This window comes from Sinohyriopsis cumingii, chromosome 17 (assembly GCF_028554795.1).
Source record: "Sinohyriopsis cumingii isolate HCF-2022 chromosome 17, ASM2855479v2, whole genome shotgun sequence".
Lineage (NCBI taxonomy): Eukaryota > Metazoa > Mollusca > Bivalvia > Unionida > Unionidae > Sinohyriopsis > Sinohyriopsis cumingii.
In genome coordinates, this window is record NC_142977.1 from 44,916,516 (window position 1) to 44,932,303 (window position 15,788).

The window sequence follows — 15,788 nt, forward strand, 5'->3', positions numbered from 1 at the left end:
ATTCTACACTGTCTTCGCTATTTAGTCCAAAGTCTTTGCTGTGTGGCAGCCTACTGAAGTCTTTTGAACACTATTATTCAGTGTCATTTCACGCTCTTTGTCATCAGCTTCATCAAGTGTACGTCGTTCATGTTTCAAGATAATTACTAACTCTATTGATTTATCAAGACGCCCCAATATGTATTTGAAAAGTGTATTGATCCTCTTTGAAAAATATGTAATTGTTTCATGGAAACTATTCTCAGCGAATATTGTAAGCCAGATTATGTCTCAAATGAGTATGCGTAACTCGTACTCGTAAGTGACAGCGTCCATTCATAATCAACTGACGTACAACTAACCTCGAGAAATGTTATTTTCCGCGAGCGTGATTCATACCTGCAATGTCTCGATCAGATGTACGACGCGGAAACCCTTTAGGACATTAAGACCCCTTAGCAAGTAAGAGAAAAGATCTGATAATTGAACTAAACAGAACTGGTGAAAACATATATGACGCAAATCTCCCGTTCTGATCAATGTGAAAGTTTACCATTCCATTACCTATTATGTACACATCTCATTTAATAACATACATGATCCTCCGTATGATAAATAATAAAGATCGCATGCATGGTCTCCAAATGGAACGTTTATGTGTCAAAGATTGATACGTACGTCCACTAAATATAATCTCAGTCGTTTAAGCATCGAACATTGTCAGTTTGACAGTGTCTTGTCCAAAACAAAAATGATGCATTCATCTATGAAAATTATATGCACGTCAGAATACTAAATTTCTGGTTTAAGTCCGAAAATTGTTATTTCCCCCATGAGAATTGAAGACACGCAGAGGTAAGCTATTTTCTTGACTTGACATCTAGTAGATGATCGCTAACCTAAATCTAAGATCACTAGTATCATACCACTTCATGTAATATGTTGAATTTGATAAACACTTAATGCAATCTCGATTGAATAGGAAATAAAGCCTGTCTTTCAGTCAGACATACACACATATATTCATCCATCTATACATACTTAAATGCTAAGGATGTTGAGAGATAGAGTGAGAGAAGAAAATACACCTCATTTACATTTGCAACAATAACTATTGAGTGAAATCGTGATTTTTTATTCTTTATTCATTCCTAGTATAAACCTGTATTAATCTCTTTCCCACCATATATCCAGTTATATGTCTTTTTGACAAAGAAATCCATTTCTTCTGCCGCAGACTCTGTCGTTCATCTCATAGTCTACAGAAAACGACAATTCAGCACAAAGCTCAATAACTCCATTTCCGTCTCTACCGCTTGGCTCATTTGGTCCCCAGAGTGGGGAGTCATTTGGAATAGTGGCTCCAAAAACTTTTACGAATGGTACACCTATTGCATTTGTATTAGCCCCTATCCAGATCCCTCTGCAATTAGGACCTGAAATCAATGAAACTAATTATAAGTTACATATTTTTATGGCAAAAGTTTTCTTTGTTTTAATAAGTCATGGAATCTTATTGCATTGCATGACCAGAGTGAAAAGTTTAAACAAAATGGTTACTAATAGCATCGCTGGTAGATGTTTATTACCGCGTAGTTTGTTTCTTCTTTGGGAAATATCTCTTAGCATCTCTTTGGCACGTCATTAAGGGAGGAAGCAAATTTGCAGAGAGAGAATGTCGATTCTGATAATGCTGGCTTACTGTCTAGCAGAATATAGTAAACTTAAAATAACCTTTTACCTAATTAATGTTAGTCTTTACACTAACATCTTTTGCGATGCCAGATCAGTATACTTTAGAAAAAAGTTACTGATAAAAGCAGCATGCCACATATTCAAGGTAAAATAGCATTTTATGAAGTAGAAGAAAGCAATTTGACCTGCTACGATTATTTACAAAAGGTTTATATTTACTCCCCTGAACCGTGTTTCGTTTGCAATGAACTAAGTCTTAACTATATTTAACCATCGTTCTTGTGTCACCTCTCATAATCTGCGGATCTCAGCATGCTGCTATGATCTAAGACCTTCTTTGTTGCGGTTTATTCAACTCAATGTTTGTTTCCGTTGGGAATAAAATACTTACAAGGAGCAAACTAGCGTTATTGGTTACTTTATCGAAAAAAAGACGGGCATCATCCAGATTTAAACCGCGATCACTAGCGCGAAACACTCACCGAGTACACTTAACTTCATGTGCAAATTGCAGTGTTGATTTATTTATTTCTGGAAAGAGATATCCCCATCTTCCTGGCGATTGCACATTAACCTTGGCCTGTCCAGAGTAGCTTTTTGTTTAATTGTCTGTGTCTGACTTTTCACTGTAATGATATGAAATCGATACCGACTAAGGAGCACCTGAGTTTTACAATTCGTGCCTAATGATAATCGTAAAATACTAACCAACCTTTACAGTATCCTATTGAACGATATTTCAGTTACTTACTGAGTAAGCATCTTTTCTATAATGGTCGGGATAATAACTTCTGTCTAGGAGAATCTTTAATGCAAGTGTTCTGCGTGTTGCTCCTTATTTCGCCCTTTCACAATGTAGTTGATATTAGATACGAAACAAATCGTCAGTATTTTACCTGCTTCACTTGATGCAAGGTTCCGAAAAAACGAAAAGGAACAGTCGTTAGGCGCATAAAGGTTACCTCCTTCTGCTGGACAGGCTGCTCGAGCGTCGTTCCAGGACCTGTAGCTTAGGGATTCATATCGAAAACAGAATTGCCAACAATCAGCTGAGAACAACGTATATCCCGCTGGACATTCTAAAATAAAATTTATAGAAAGCATTATAGTTATACGTTATTTCGCTTTAAATATGTATAACTATCGATAGACTATCAATGTTGATCTTTCGATGACTCACTTATTGATGCTAACTGTAGTTCATTTTGGCTATACCATAAATCGGGTATATTTGGCGTTGGAAAATCAGGCAAATTTGACCGTGGAAACTGTGGTGCAAATTTATTGCTTCTCTGGAAAGGTCTCTCCGAATTTTAATGTAAAATCCACTGGTATAATATATTTTGGGAAATTTAAATGTGCTACTTTTGGACAGTTTATTTAATCCGGTATAAAACAAATTAGTAAAGAAAACCTCTAGTCAAAAATGCTTAAAACTTTATATTCCTATCGCCCTTTTTGCTACTCATGCTAACTTCACATGCCAAGCTTTGACTTGCTATCTCTAATATTCCAATAATTTCATACAAGAGATGCTCACAAGTCAAACTTAACAGGCAGGCGATTCTTTATTGACTATCAGTTCATTTAGGATTATATGAGAGATCAAGCGATATTCCAGATAATTGGAAAGTAATAATAGAACATATTTAGAAACTGTTCAAAATCACGGGTGCAGAAGGTTCATAGCCTGTTAATTCGCATTTAAATTGCTGACGCATGCGTGGAAGGCAGCAACAGCCCAAGGGCAAGAGTAGCGCGTCGTAATGGTATAGCAACAGAAGAGAATAATGATGACGCGTTGTTGTTGCCTTTGGGTGTTGCTGTTTCCAGGCATGCATCAGGAATTTAAATGAGAGGTCAACCGCCGCTGAATACACGGGTGTTTTGGTCTGATAGGAATTAATGGTAAAAAGGCGAAGGTACTAAAAGGACTTAACGCTATGGATCAGAAGAAGAGGAATTATACTTAACGCCTGGTGACAAAGGTTAGTTGAAATAAATTTATCAATTATGAGCCGTAGGCCCCTCAGTCAGGCTAAATAAAAAGTGGACACTGAAGCACGATTTTTTTTTCAACAATATATTTTCCGCCACTAGTAATGTTAGAACAAAAGGTCGGAGAACAACTTGTTGGTCTGTTGTGGACCTTGAACAAAATGTTGCTCGCTGTAACGTAAGAAAATGTATTAGAATGCAAGTGGAATATTATCAATACTAGATGAAACTACTGATCACAGCAAAAGAACTCATAGCTGCTTTATTTAATACATGCCCTTTTTTATTATATCAAGGATTTGAAACAGAAAAGTAATTTGCATTTCCGTATCATTCATCTACTGAACTGAACTGAAGTTGAATTATAGAGGTTTTCCACAAAACCATATTTGTATTTTGTTCCGCGACAGGGAAATGAACTCTTTTGATATAGCTTATAAATACATCTCTGCCTGCCAGGCTTGGTGTATCCTTACTTCATACCAAGCGTGCTCTTTCCACCGATTCATAACAAAACACGCAACAGTTTTGTGTATATATCGAGCTAAGCCATGTTTTAGGAAGAGCCAAAAGGGATTCTACAACCCATAAAACTATGAAGGTAAGAAGTATGCAATGACTGGAAAATTTATCATATAAAAATAAATGAATGAGATAAAACACAAGAGAACGTAAAGGCTGCAGTGTTGATATATCATCTGTTCTTGAGTTTATTTTAAAATTATTTTAGTACTTTCTGTTAATCATACGTAAGTTCTTACACCTTCTTTGATTCACTACCTAAGCAATAGTTTTGATTATTGTTGCCGGCTGGATGTCAAATTAACAAATATAAGCAAAGAAATGGAGTATAATCACAACTTTTATTTTGTGAACTAAGAAAAACATGAGCTAATATTAAACCACAAAAAAAATAATTAGAGCCACTTAAATATTCTTAAAATAGTAAGACTTTTAATGGCCTCTTCGTCTCACTGACCTTGCTCTTCGAAATTAAAATAATAAAATAACAGGCTAATGCAAGGAGGAAACAGACTCCAAAAAAGAAATTGATTTACTTGTTAATCGTTGATCAAAAACAGGAAAATCCTGACATTTACAAACTCATTGCTGACATAATGTATTGAAGAAAATTACATGGTTCTGGATTCTAATAGGCTATGGTGATGTTTCTTATTTTATTAACCTTTGTACTGACCGTTAGTAAAATGTTCTAAATCATGAAACAACATTACTTTAATCTGAGTAGACGTTGGAGATTTAAATAATGAAATTATCTCACTGAATTTTATCGTAATGGAAGCCATGTAATTTACATAAATATCATTATTAGTGACAGACGAGGTTCTAATACGGAAATTACAGTCCTCAATGATAGCAAGCAAAAGAGCAGTGAAATAAGGCGATAGCAAATACAGGTAGAAATAATAGATTGTTGTATAGTAGCCCTATCTTTAATTGCAGTTTTGTTTTATTTTATACAAAGATCCAAACACATACCTACAAAAATATATATATATATATATATATATATATATATATATATATATATATATATATATATATATATATATATATATATATATATATATATATATATATATATATATATATATATTATAAATGGTATGGCTTCTAAAATGTTGGCATAAGCAATTTCGTATAGATATACCAACAGTATTGGTATATCAAATTGTGATCTGCCTATATCGAGGTAATTGCCTACGCATATATAAAAGTGTTTCAGTATTAGGTTATATTTGAATGGTAGTATATCGCTTTTTTATTCTCTCTATCTGTAATAAATTTCCACTGATTAATAATGAGCGATATAATAAAATAACCATACAAACGATAGTCCTCGTCTTCAAAATGAATTAAACATGGTTCAAAATTTTATCTAAATCATCTTTGCTTCCTCTTCCCCCCCCCCCTCTGATGCATAAGAGATATAATACCGGGATGTGAAGTCAGAGGACAAACGAAAACTGAACTTGCACCAAGTAACTTACAAAAACCTGGGACTTCGTAACTGTTAGATGTAATAGAACCGTGAGATGCTAATACGGCATTCATAATACCAATGATACAAAGTTGAATTGACCTGTCAAGTCTTCTCATAAGGCTAAAATCTAAATTTTGTAGCAGACAAACTGGACAGGGCTGCGCAGAATTCAGTCATTCCGTCAATCTACAGTTGCTTGTGGTCAGTCTTAACTGCGTTGGAAATGCAAGTTTATGTATTTGTATGTGATACCAACGAAATATATGTATATTATATCCGGTGCAACTTTGACGTACCACTCGTTCTATGAATTTATCTTAGTTTCGATCTCATGAAAAATGTATCCATCTAGTGGTACAAGATTGATACAGCGACTACTATACAAAGAGAGAGAGAGAGTTCACCCACTGTTTTCTACTGGTGGCGAAGTTGTCGTTTTAGCCTTTCCAGACGTGAACCTTCGTCGAAGGAAAATATTGACGGCCAAAGCTGAACCTAAGGAGACATTTCAAATATTTACAAAATTAATATATTTTAGGAAGGATACCTTTCTCGAAGGAAAACAAAGTTGTTGGTGTTATATATATATATATATATATATATATATATATATATATATATATATATATATATATATATATATATATATATATATATATATATATATATATATATATATATATATATATATATATATATATATATATATATATATATATATATATATCAGATTTTATATCATCAAATTGTTCATCAATAAATCATTAATCAAGAATTGACTATGAAGAATATATACATGCCAACTATTGTTTTTCCACTTAATGACGAAAGAGGCTTAAGAGTAACCAAGAAAAAAAAATATAAAACGGGTCTCAGAACTGACCTTTTGTTTACAATTAATATCCAAATCAGAATTTCAGTCAAGCCATTAGCAAAGAATAGTCATTTAGTCCTCCAGATTAAGCCACAGTTGCTGGATCATAACGTTGCATCGGTAGTCCTGGAATGCATTTGGTCATTGGGCTAACGCTAAGTAGGGCAAGCAAACCTAGCAACGTCGGGAGTCTCATGATTTTCTTGTACCTGTACGATAAGACAAAATCTAAAAGCAAATCATGTTCACTGCTATATATCTCTCGTTTTGTGGGCATAATCGGAATAATAGCTTATCAATGGATTCCTAGCAATGGGTTTGAAACAATTAATTCGCTCTCAGCAGCAGAGAGAGTGAACAGACAACTTAATCCGTCACGTACGTTTTTTTAGACAAAAAAAAATAGTGACCCTTCATAGAGGTCATTAACATTACCGCGTCATTGATTGACCCAGACAAACAAGGGATGCGGTCACCACCCTCTCTGCTGCTATGCTATTCTGAATAATCCTGAAAATTATGAGGATCTTTAAATTTTAAATAATATTCCATTTCTGTTGGTGGTTTTTCTACTTTTGGGTTGTTACATCCAACACAATGTCGTGAACCAGCAGATGCATTTTTTGATAAAATATAATTATGTCTCCTGCAATATTCTCCATGGCACCTTTTGTTGCATTTAGCTGTTGTTCCTTGAATCAGCCATGAACAATTGTGCATATATTAATGATATCTGTTTAATTAAATTTACACCTCTCTCTGCTACTATAATTAAATCATTATGTTATTAAAATAATGGTATATCCGGAATCTCATACTGCAAGGATAGCTCGAGAACGATTAGAAGCAATCAAAAAATTTCTTCCTGTCACAGACTCATTTAGAAAAAACTTACAAGCGCAGCAGCAATCACAAGTTGAGTACGAAGAAAACACTAAAAAACTGTTTAAACCCGTCACTGCCGCTACTGAGAAAGCTTCAGCGGTTGTTGAAAAAACTATATGGGGAGATATTGCGGAGGAAGATGAGAAGAGGGAAAAGGGTATTCTTCCGGTATTAGAACAAACTGCAGCGCAGACTGAAAAAATAGCAAAAAGAACCAAACAAACAAAAAAGATTTTACGAGATCTTCCAACTGATATAGGTGCGGCTCAACCTCCACCCGTTGGTAAAGAAATACTTGAAGGTATTGGAAAACTTCGTACTGAAGTCGCCGACGTGGGAAAAGAACTTGCACCTGAACCCGAACTAGTAGAAGAAAACGTAGAATTGATTGCAAAATTTAGGAAAGGGTTGTCGAAGATATTAGAAATACTAAAAGAGAAAAATTACCCGAAGTAATATTATTTGGTATATTTAATAAATATGATATTTTAAATCCCGTCATGAAAAAGTAAGTGATAATAATCTTATTAGATGGATATATCTCATATATAGAAACAAAAAACGGACTAGAGGTCCAGAATACAAAAGTCTTTATGAAGAAGTAAAAATACTTTATAGAGAGAAACTGGAACAACTAAAACAAGAACAACTCTCCCAGCAGAAACTTTCATATCAACTTCCTCCACCTCTGCAACAAATAGAACAACAACAATCTTCTTCACCTCTGAAGAGCTACTTAAAAAATCAAAAGAAGAAAGATCACCCTTAGGACTATCTGAGAAAACAACAGAAGAAGGAGCAACGGGGAGTGGTCTGGGAAATAATTTTGTTTGTCCTGATAATATCATTAATGATGTGTCACGGTTAGAAGTTCTCATAGGAGGAAAACGTGCCGAGAATAATTCACCAGAAATAATTAATGAAGCAGCTGATATTAGTCGGCGATTATTTCAAGGTGGTATCATGGATATCGGCTTTTACCGAGAACTTATCGATGAACTTGTTGATGATTATAGTGACTAGTTGTTAGATAAATGGTAAATAAAATAAGATGATAGTATACAATGATCATCGTAAATCCGCACAGGTCAGAGCGGTGAACTCACGATTACCAATCTACAGAGCTATTTATGGAGATGGACTTGGTGATGTTGTACGGGGATTATTCACAAGGATAGCTCCAAAAGTAGCACCTGTTGCAAAACAATTATCGATGAAAGCTATTGATATTGTTCATGAAAAAGCTCCTGGTGCAATTGTCAATGTTGCTGGTAAGGCGTTCTCGGTGATCAAAGATAGACTAGCACGATTAATAAGACGAAAACGACAACCAGTAAAATTACCAAGTACTGAAATTATGGCCGCAGACGTAAGTAAAATAATAAATCATACTGCATATCAAAAACTGGCAGCGTTAGTAGATCAAGGACTCGGTGAACCAAGGAATAATATTTCAAGTTTGATATCAGGAAGTGGAACTTCCCGAACGCGGTAATCAACGTGTTAAACGGAAATAATTATAATAAAATGTTCAAGCGCGTATCCGACGAAGCATTTGATATGGAAGCACCTGTCCTTAAAGATGAATCGGTACGTGATTATCAGTTTTATTCTTATGAAGCACGAACACCAAATCAACGTGGAGGAAGAATTGAACTACAAGTTCATGACACAAGTAGATACTTTTTACCCGCTGAGGCTTTTATTGAGGTAGAAGGTACAATTGTAAGAACGAACGTTACTAATTACGGAGATGCAGTAAAAGTTGGTTTTGTAAACAACGGGATCATGGTATTATTTAATAGCACCACATGTATGATTGATGGAAAAAATATTGAATCGATTCAGAATGATGTCGACGTTGCTACAACAATAATTGGTCTAGCAAGATATTCTGATGATTATACAAGATCAGCAGGTCCCACAATGATGTTTGTGAAAGATAATTCTGGTCACCCTGATGATAATCCGTATAATATAATGCGACCAAAAAAACACTCTACTGCTGCCGATGATGCTGATGTGGCGCCGGTGGTTCATGGTTCTAATATAGATTTCAACTTGGGATTTACAATGCGTAAAAATATGTTGCTAGGAGCCAATAGAAGATTTTCATGTACAATTCCACTATCGCATATTTTTGGATTTTGCAGAAATGTTAGAAAGGTTATTTTTGGAGCTAGACACACGGTTGTTCTTGTAAGAAATAGTGATGATAACGATGCTCTGTGGAGACCCGCTGGTGATGCTGGTAAAGTAGTATTATCGAAACTTTCACTGTGGATGCCGGTAATGACTCCAACGATCGCAGAAGAACAAAAGTTGATTTCTTTCATGGACACTGGTGGTAAATCCTTGTTGTCATGGTTAACAACAAGCACAGATAGTATACAAACTGACGTTAACGGTCAGTTTACATGGCATATAGCATCACAACAAGGTATTTCTACACCACGGCATATTTTTATTGCGTTTCAGAACTATGATCGTTTAGGTAATCAAGAACGTACTCATATGATATTTGATAAACTAGGTGTCACAGATATTTCTTTACGGATAAACGGACAACAAGAACCAACAGAGAATATACAACTAAATTATGAACAAAATAGTATAGGACGTGTATATCATCGTTTAATGTCATTCATGGGACGTGATCAAAATGTTGATACTGGGTTGCAAATATCACAACATGATTTTAGAATTTGTATCCGCTTTATTATTTTTCACTGGAGCATCTTGATCTATCAAAACAATCTGTCGTTGATATACATCTTAAAGCAACATTAAATACAGGAGGTGGTGTTGATTATAGAGCAATCGCGGTCATACTCAGCGATAAAGCCATGTTACTTGAAGGTGGTAGTGGTCGAATGAGAGTCGTTGATGCACCAGTGGAAAATCTTTGATCATGTTATTTAGAAAAATATATTTATATAAAAATGTCGTATAGTCATGTTAATGTTGGTCTGACCCCCGGTCAGGTCAAAAAGCTTCAGTAAAAAAACGCCAACAAATGCGGAACTAAAATATCACTAAAACGAGATCAGATTGGTGGTGGTCCAAACAAATTATCGTTGACAAATAATCCGATTAAACATTTCAATAAAGCCCTAGAATCAAAAACCGGAGTTCAATTCCATCTTTCTCCGAGCGCCATCAAGGACCTGGTTAAAACAGGTGGTATATTTCCACTTCTTGCGGCTATTCCAGCGTTAATAGCTGCTGATGCTCCGGCCGTAGCAAAAGCAGCCGCATTGAGTGCTGTTGGAACAGCTGCTGGAATGGCTCTAAAGAAAGCAACAGGAAAGGGGTACAAAAAAGCCGGGATCTCGTTGGGGAAGAGGTCTCAGGCTTCCACGTTAGATGCTCCAGCATCAAATTTTGATTTGATAAAAGCTGCTAAAAAATTAAAAATAAAATCCTTTAGAGGTGTTTTTATGCGAGATCAATTGCCAAAACAACCAAACAGTGTTGAAACAGGTATTATTAATCTCGACTCGAATTCAGGACCCGGTACTCATTGGGTATCATACGCGGTTGATCCACGTGGAATCGTTTATTTTGATTCATACGGGTTAGCTCCACCCATTGAATTTATCAAGTGTGTTGCACCACTTCACGCGCAGGTTTGGTATTCAACGCTACCCACACAAACAATGACAGATCCGCCAGTATGCGGCCGTGAGGCAATTAATGTACTTAACGCTATATCAAAATCATCCAAACCGCCACATAAAGTCGTGCATGATTATACAAGCAACCGATTCGTTTTAAACAGATCTTAAAATATAATGGTTGATATTTACGGAAGAAGATCTTCTTCTGCAGTTAAGAAAAAGTCCGGCGACGTTGATCTGTCAAAGTACGCGACTAAAGATGAACTCGCTGATATTATGAACCTGGCGGCAGTTGGCCCAGATGAGGTTGTTATTTTTCAAGATCGATATGGTAAACTAAAAACCAGCAATATTAAATGGAATGATATAGTTCGACGAGTACTCGGCGCGGTCACGGATAATATCCCTGTGTTTACTGACAGCGGCAAAATCAGGGGTTCAAGTATATCGTTTACAACCATCAGAGATCAAATTACGGCAAGTGTTGCTAATCGCGTGAAAAATACCGGTGACACAATGACGGGTGAACTCAGCATGAACCGGAATAAGATAGTAGTTTTAAGAGATCCAACATCCGACGAAGACGCAGCAACAAAAAATACGTCGACGTCAACTACAACATCGTAGATGGTAAATTATCCACGTTGCGGCCCGAGTATGACGTTCGCAGAAACTTTAGAAAAATTTATGAAACCGCAGAGGAATTTTTTGGTAATCCGCACACCGTTGACGTAAAACTCGTTGATATCAAGACGAATATCGACACGATCAAACAAACACAGCAAAACATCGTAGCGGGGATTTCTGAGATCGTTAATAAAACCAATTTGATTAAAATTTCAGCGGGAATAACTCCCGGACATATTGCCAACATCGTATACACTGTATCATCGGGATTTGCAACATGGTCGCAGCAAAATAAAACTATCAAATATACCGCAACAGTCACTGGCGTGTACAGGCTGTCTGTGTTCAGTGCTACAAAATTTGAAATATTTACAACGTATCCATGGCGCCATTCAACTGATAAGTTTTCCAGGGTTGTATCTGTTATATTAAATAGCGGAACCGAAGAAATATTTATTCTGGAAGCAGCTGATAAGAAATTAACCGCAACATCTTACTGGTGGTGTTTGGAATTTGTAGCTGAAACACCTCAATTGGTTACTGCATAAAATATAATGAGTACCCAAATCGACGATGCATCTCAATACAGGTATAATCAAACGCGTGAATGGCAGGCAGCGTTAAAAGATCGAGTCGAACAATATACAGTAAAAGTAAAAAAATATCGACGACGACTAGTTATCGTTGACGTAATCGTTTGTTGCTGAAACCGGTGTGATATTATCAACAATAGCAATGATGGCACCAGTAGCTGTAACTATTTGTATTTCAGCTACAACAACGATCACAGGTGTGTTCAATATCATTGTCAAAAAAGTATGTACTTGCACGAATGAAAAATTATCCGATTACATGATAAAATTACATACAGTGATGGTCGCATACTCGAAGTTCTCTTCGTTGTTATCAGCGAGTCTCAGTGATGGAATTATATCTGATTTCAAGTTTTCAGAAATGATTAAAATATATAACAGTGCTGTTAAAGGTACGAGTATTAATAATGACGGAATTACTCCAGCAGATCGTGACAAACACAACCCCACACAAGACCACGATGATCGCGGTAAGCTCGATTAATCCTAAATTTAGTATCAATTTTCCAACTGCAATTCACGCGAATGAAATTGCACTAGGGCAATTACGAGTATACCATAGTTGGCCAAATATCAGATCGAAATCATTTAATGGTACACAAGCAAATAATTCGCTTGTATTTGCTAATAAAACTAAACCCGAAGGAACACCTAACTGGATCGTTGTTGGAATACCAACTGGCAGTTATGAGATTGGAGAGATCAATGAGGAATTTCAACGTAGAATAAAATCAATAGCAGGAAAAGAATAAAAAATATCGATTAACGTACATTCTCCTGATTACGTCGTTGATATTTATCAGTCCACGATAAGATCCGTACTAGGTTGGCTTGATGCTCCCCCAGTGCATGAAGGACCACCAGAACCAAAATTAATTGAATTTCTCACTGACGATGCCAATTTATAACAACTCCAGAATACCGAAATTTCTATCCATGGACTAACATGGATAAATATAATATTTTGAAAGATGGTAAAAGATATCCTATAACACCGTTTTCTATCATTGATTTTGATAAAAAATACTTCAACTAATATTGTTTATGAAAGAGATTTCAGATCAGGGGCTAGCGAAATTAAAACTGAATACACAACTACATTAACGACATTAACACGTTTATTTAAAAAATATATCCTGGAGTATCCCAATATCGATTTAAAACATCAGATAATTGCAACGATACAACATCTAAATCAAATTGTATTAGATCTTAAATATTTTAAGCAGACTATTATTGAAGTAACAAATGTTAATAATTATATAGATGCAGGAGAAAAAAATATTATCAAGCAAGCAAATATTGATCATTATAAAATAACTGAAGCAGATTTATTAAATTTCACACTACCAGGATTTGAAACCGGCGAATTGATAAGATCACTCAATGATCTTGTCGCGAAAAACTTTCCTGAAATACTCAATGCATGGAGAGAAATAGCCCCACCTCCGCGTGTCCTGTCTATATACATGCTACCACTGCATTATCAAACGTTTTATACAGATCGGTTTAAATACTTGTGCATTATAACAGCGGTTTCTAAACAGATTGTAAGTATATAAACTGCGTGTTCTGCCCCGATTTCTCGTAACAGATCTAAAAATAACTCGCTACATTGTATGATGGGAAATACGTTAATATATTTATTTTATGAGCTAAAAACCATAAACAAGCTTCTACGAGTAATTAATTACGACGTAAATGGTTAAAATTGACTAATTACGACCATAAAAATCAGAAATCTACGGATAAATATATACATACAAAAGTAATCTCCATTTCGCATGAGTCAAAAATATGTAGTATAAAAGTGAGGCTTTCTGCCAAAAAAGGATAAATGGTTAAAAAATGGTTAATAAATATAATTCAAGGTAGTGATGATAGTTTATCTCATTAACAATATTGGAAGGTGATTCTTTGTTTATATTTACTGTAAAAAGTGGATTTGGTTATATATTCCGCGACAAATTGTACTAAAGACGAATTAATATCAAAGTCTTTCGCAGCCGCGTTCATTGATTGAAATATAATCTCTTCGCTAGTTTCTCTGTTTGTAGATTTTACCGCATTCTTTCCGGTTGTTTTGCATCTTCCAGTATTACCACGTGTATTACTCTCGCTGTGTAACAGTCTGAAGATTGGATAAACTAGTATTTTGAGGATTCCCGTCCATATGATCGATCACAAGACCATCTTTGATCAACCCCTTGTGACATGCATGCACAAATCGATGACAGAGATAAGGTTTCTTCCCAACAGTAAACAATAGATAACCATGATTATTAATATAACCAACTGGTTTTTTTCAATCGACAATTTCTGATCACACCATCAATATTTGAATCGTAGCTTGTTATTGTAGGATGTGGGACAAATTTATTTTGCTCCATTATACAATAATATCATTTGTTTAAATCATAATTTGTCTGAAAACTTAGTTAGATAATCCTCCACGGATTTTATAGCGCTGTCATTGACGTCATTTTTTATCATAATATCTTTTAAGCTCTCTGTATCGTTTACCACCACAACACGCACACAACTGTGTTTTTTCTCGTACTCCAACACCACATCACAGACATGGTATTGGTCCTAAGCTTCCACGGTGAACGTTTTGCATATCTTGTCCGCAGAATTCCTTCCTGCAGGTTTTATTACAACGAGTTAATGATCCGATCATCAACCATTTGCATTGAGACATTGTATATATAATACTTTTTATTGAAATACTTGTCTGAAATATAATATGGATGAGTTTGAGAGATTATCCCAAATAAAGCCTTGGAAAGCAAATAAATTCAACCTTGACAGGATATCTCCTGACGTGCCAATACGAGATCTGGTTGATCGGGAAAATAAAGGTTTGATCAATAAAATTCACGACGCCAAGAAAGAATTTTACGGAGTCGGTGCATCTCATGTCTGGTCAACGTTCAAGATTATTCGCAATGACAAGGTCAACGCCAAAGGTGTCGACGCTACGATGAATGACAAAAGAACAGCAGCTATTATTAAACAGCTCGATGATAGAAGTTATCTTTTCAGAATAAAATTTGTCATACTTGCAGAAACAGATAACTGGATTATCCGTGACAAATATGATCCCGTCCATGGTAATAAAAAAACTGTCATAATAAGTAGAAATTCCAAACCAGGTCTATTGACCGGTATTGACAAACCGTATTATGAGCGAGCGTATCATCTAAGAGCAGTTATTTATGGAATCTATGTGATAAATGAAAAACCTAGTGTTGATAAACTGGCGCCAATGAAATTTTCAAAAATAAACTGTGTAGCCGAGCGAGTATTAGAACATTTTACAAAGGCGGCCCGTGGAAATGGTTTAACAGATAAAAGACGTAAAATAATAAACGAGTGGGGCGAAACAGTTAAAGATACCGGAGCGTCTATCAAAGATGTCACTGAGTTAGGAAAAAGATTAAAATTTCCAATAACCGTAGCGACGATAACAGGAGAGATTTTGTATGAATCAAAGTATAAATCAAAAGGAA

At 35.4% G+C, this 15,788-nt stretch overlaps 1 protein-coding gene across 1 annotated transcript in view; it reads right to left on the reverse strand.

The window, feature by feature from the left end:
• Positions 1-1,173: 1,173 nt before the first annotated feature.
• LOC149778531 (uncharacterized) overlaps positions 1,174-15,788 on the reverse strand; it is a 63,830-nt gene continuing 49,215 nt past the window's right edge. Inside the window, exons 3-4 of the mRNA XM_089938353.1 lie at positions 2,571-2,753; positions 1,174-1,415 (exon numbers count right to left, since the gene is read on the reverse strand). Coding sequence (XP_089794479.1) covers positions 1,174-1,415; positions 2,571-2,753 — 425 coding nt within the window. The remainder of the gene's footprint in view (positions 1,416-2,570; positions 2,754-15,788) is intronic.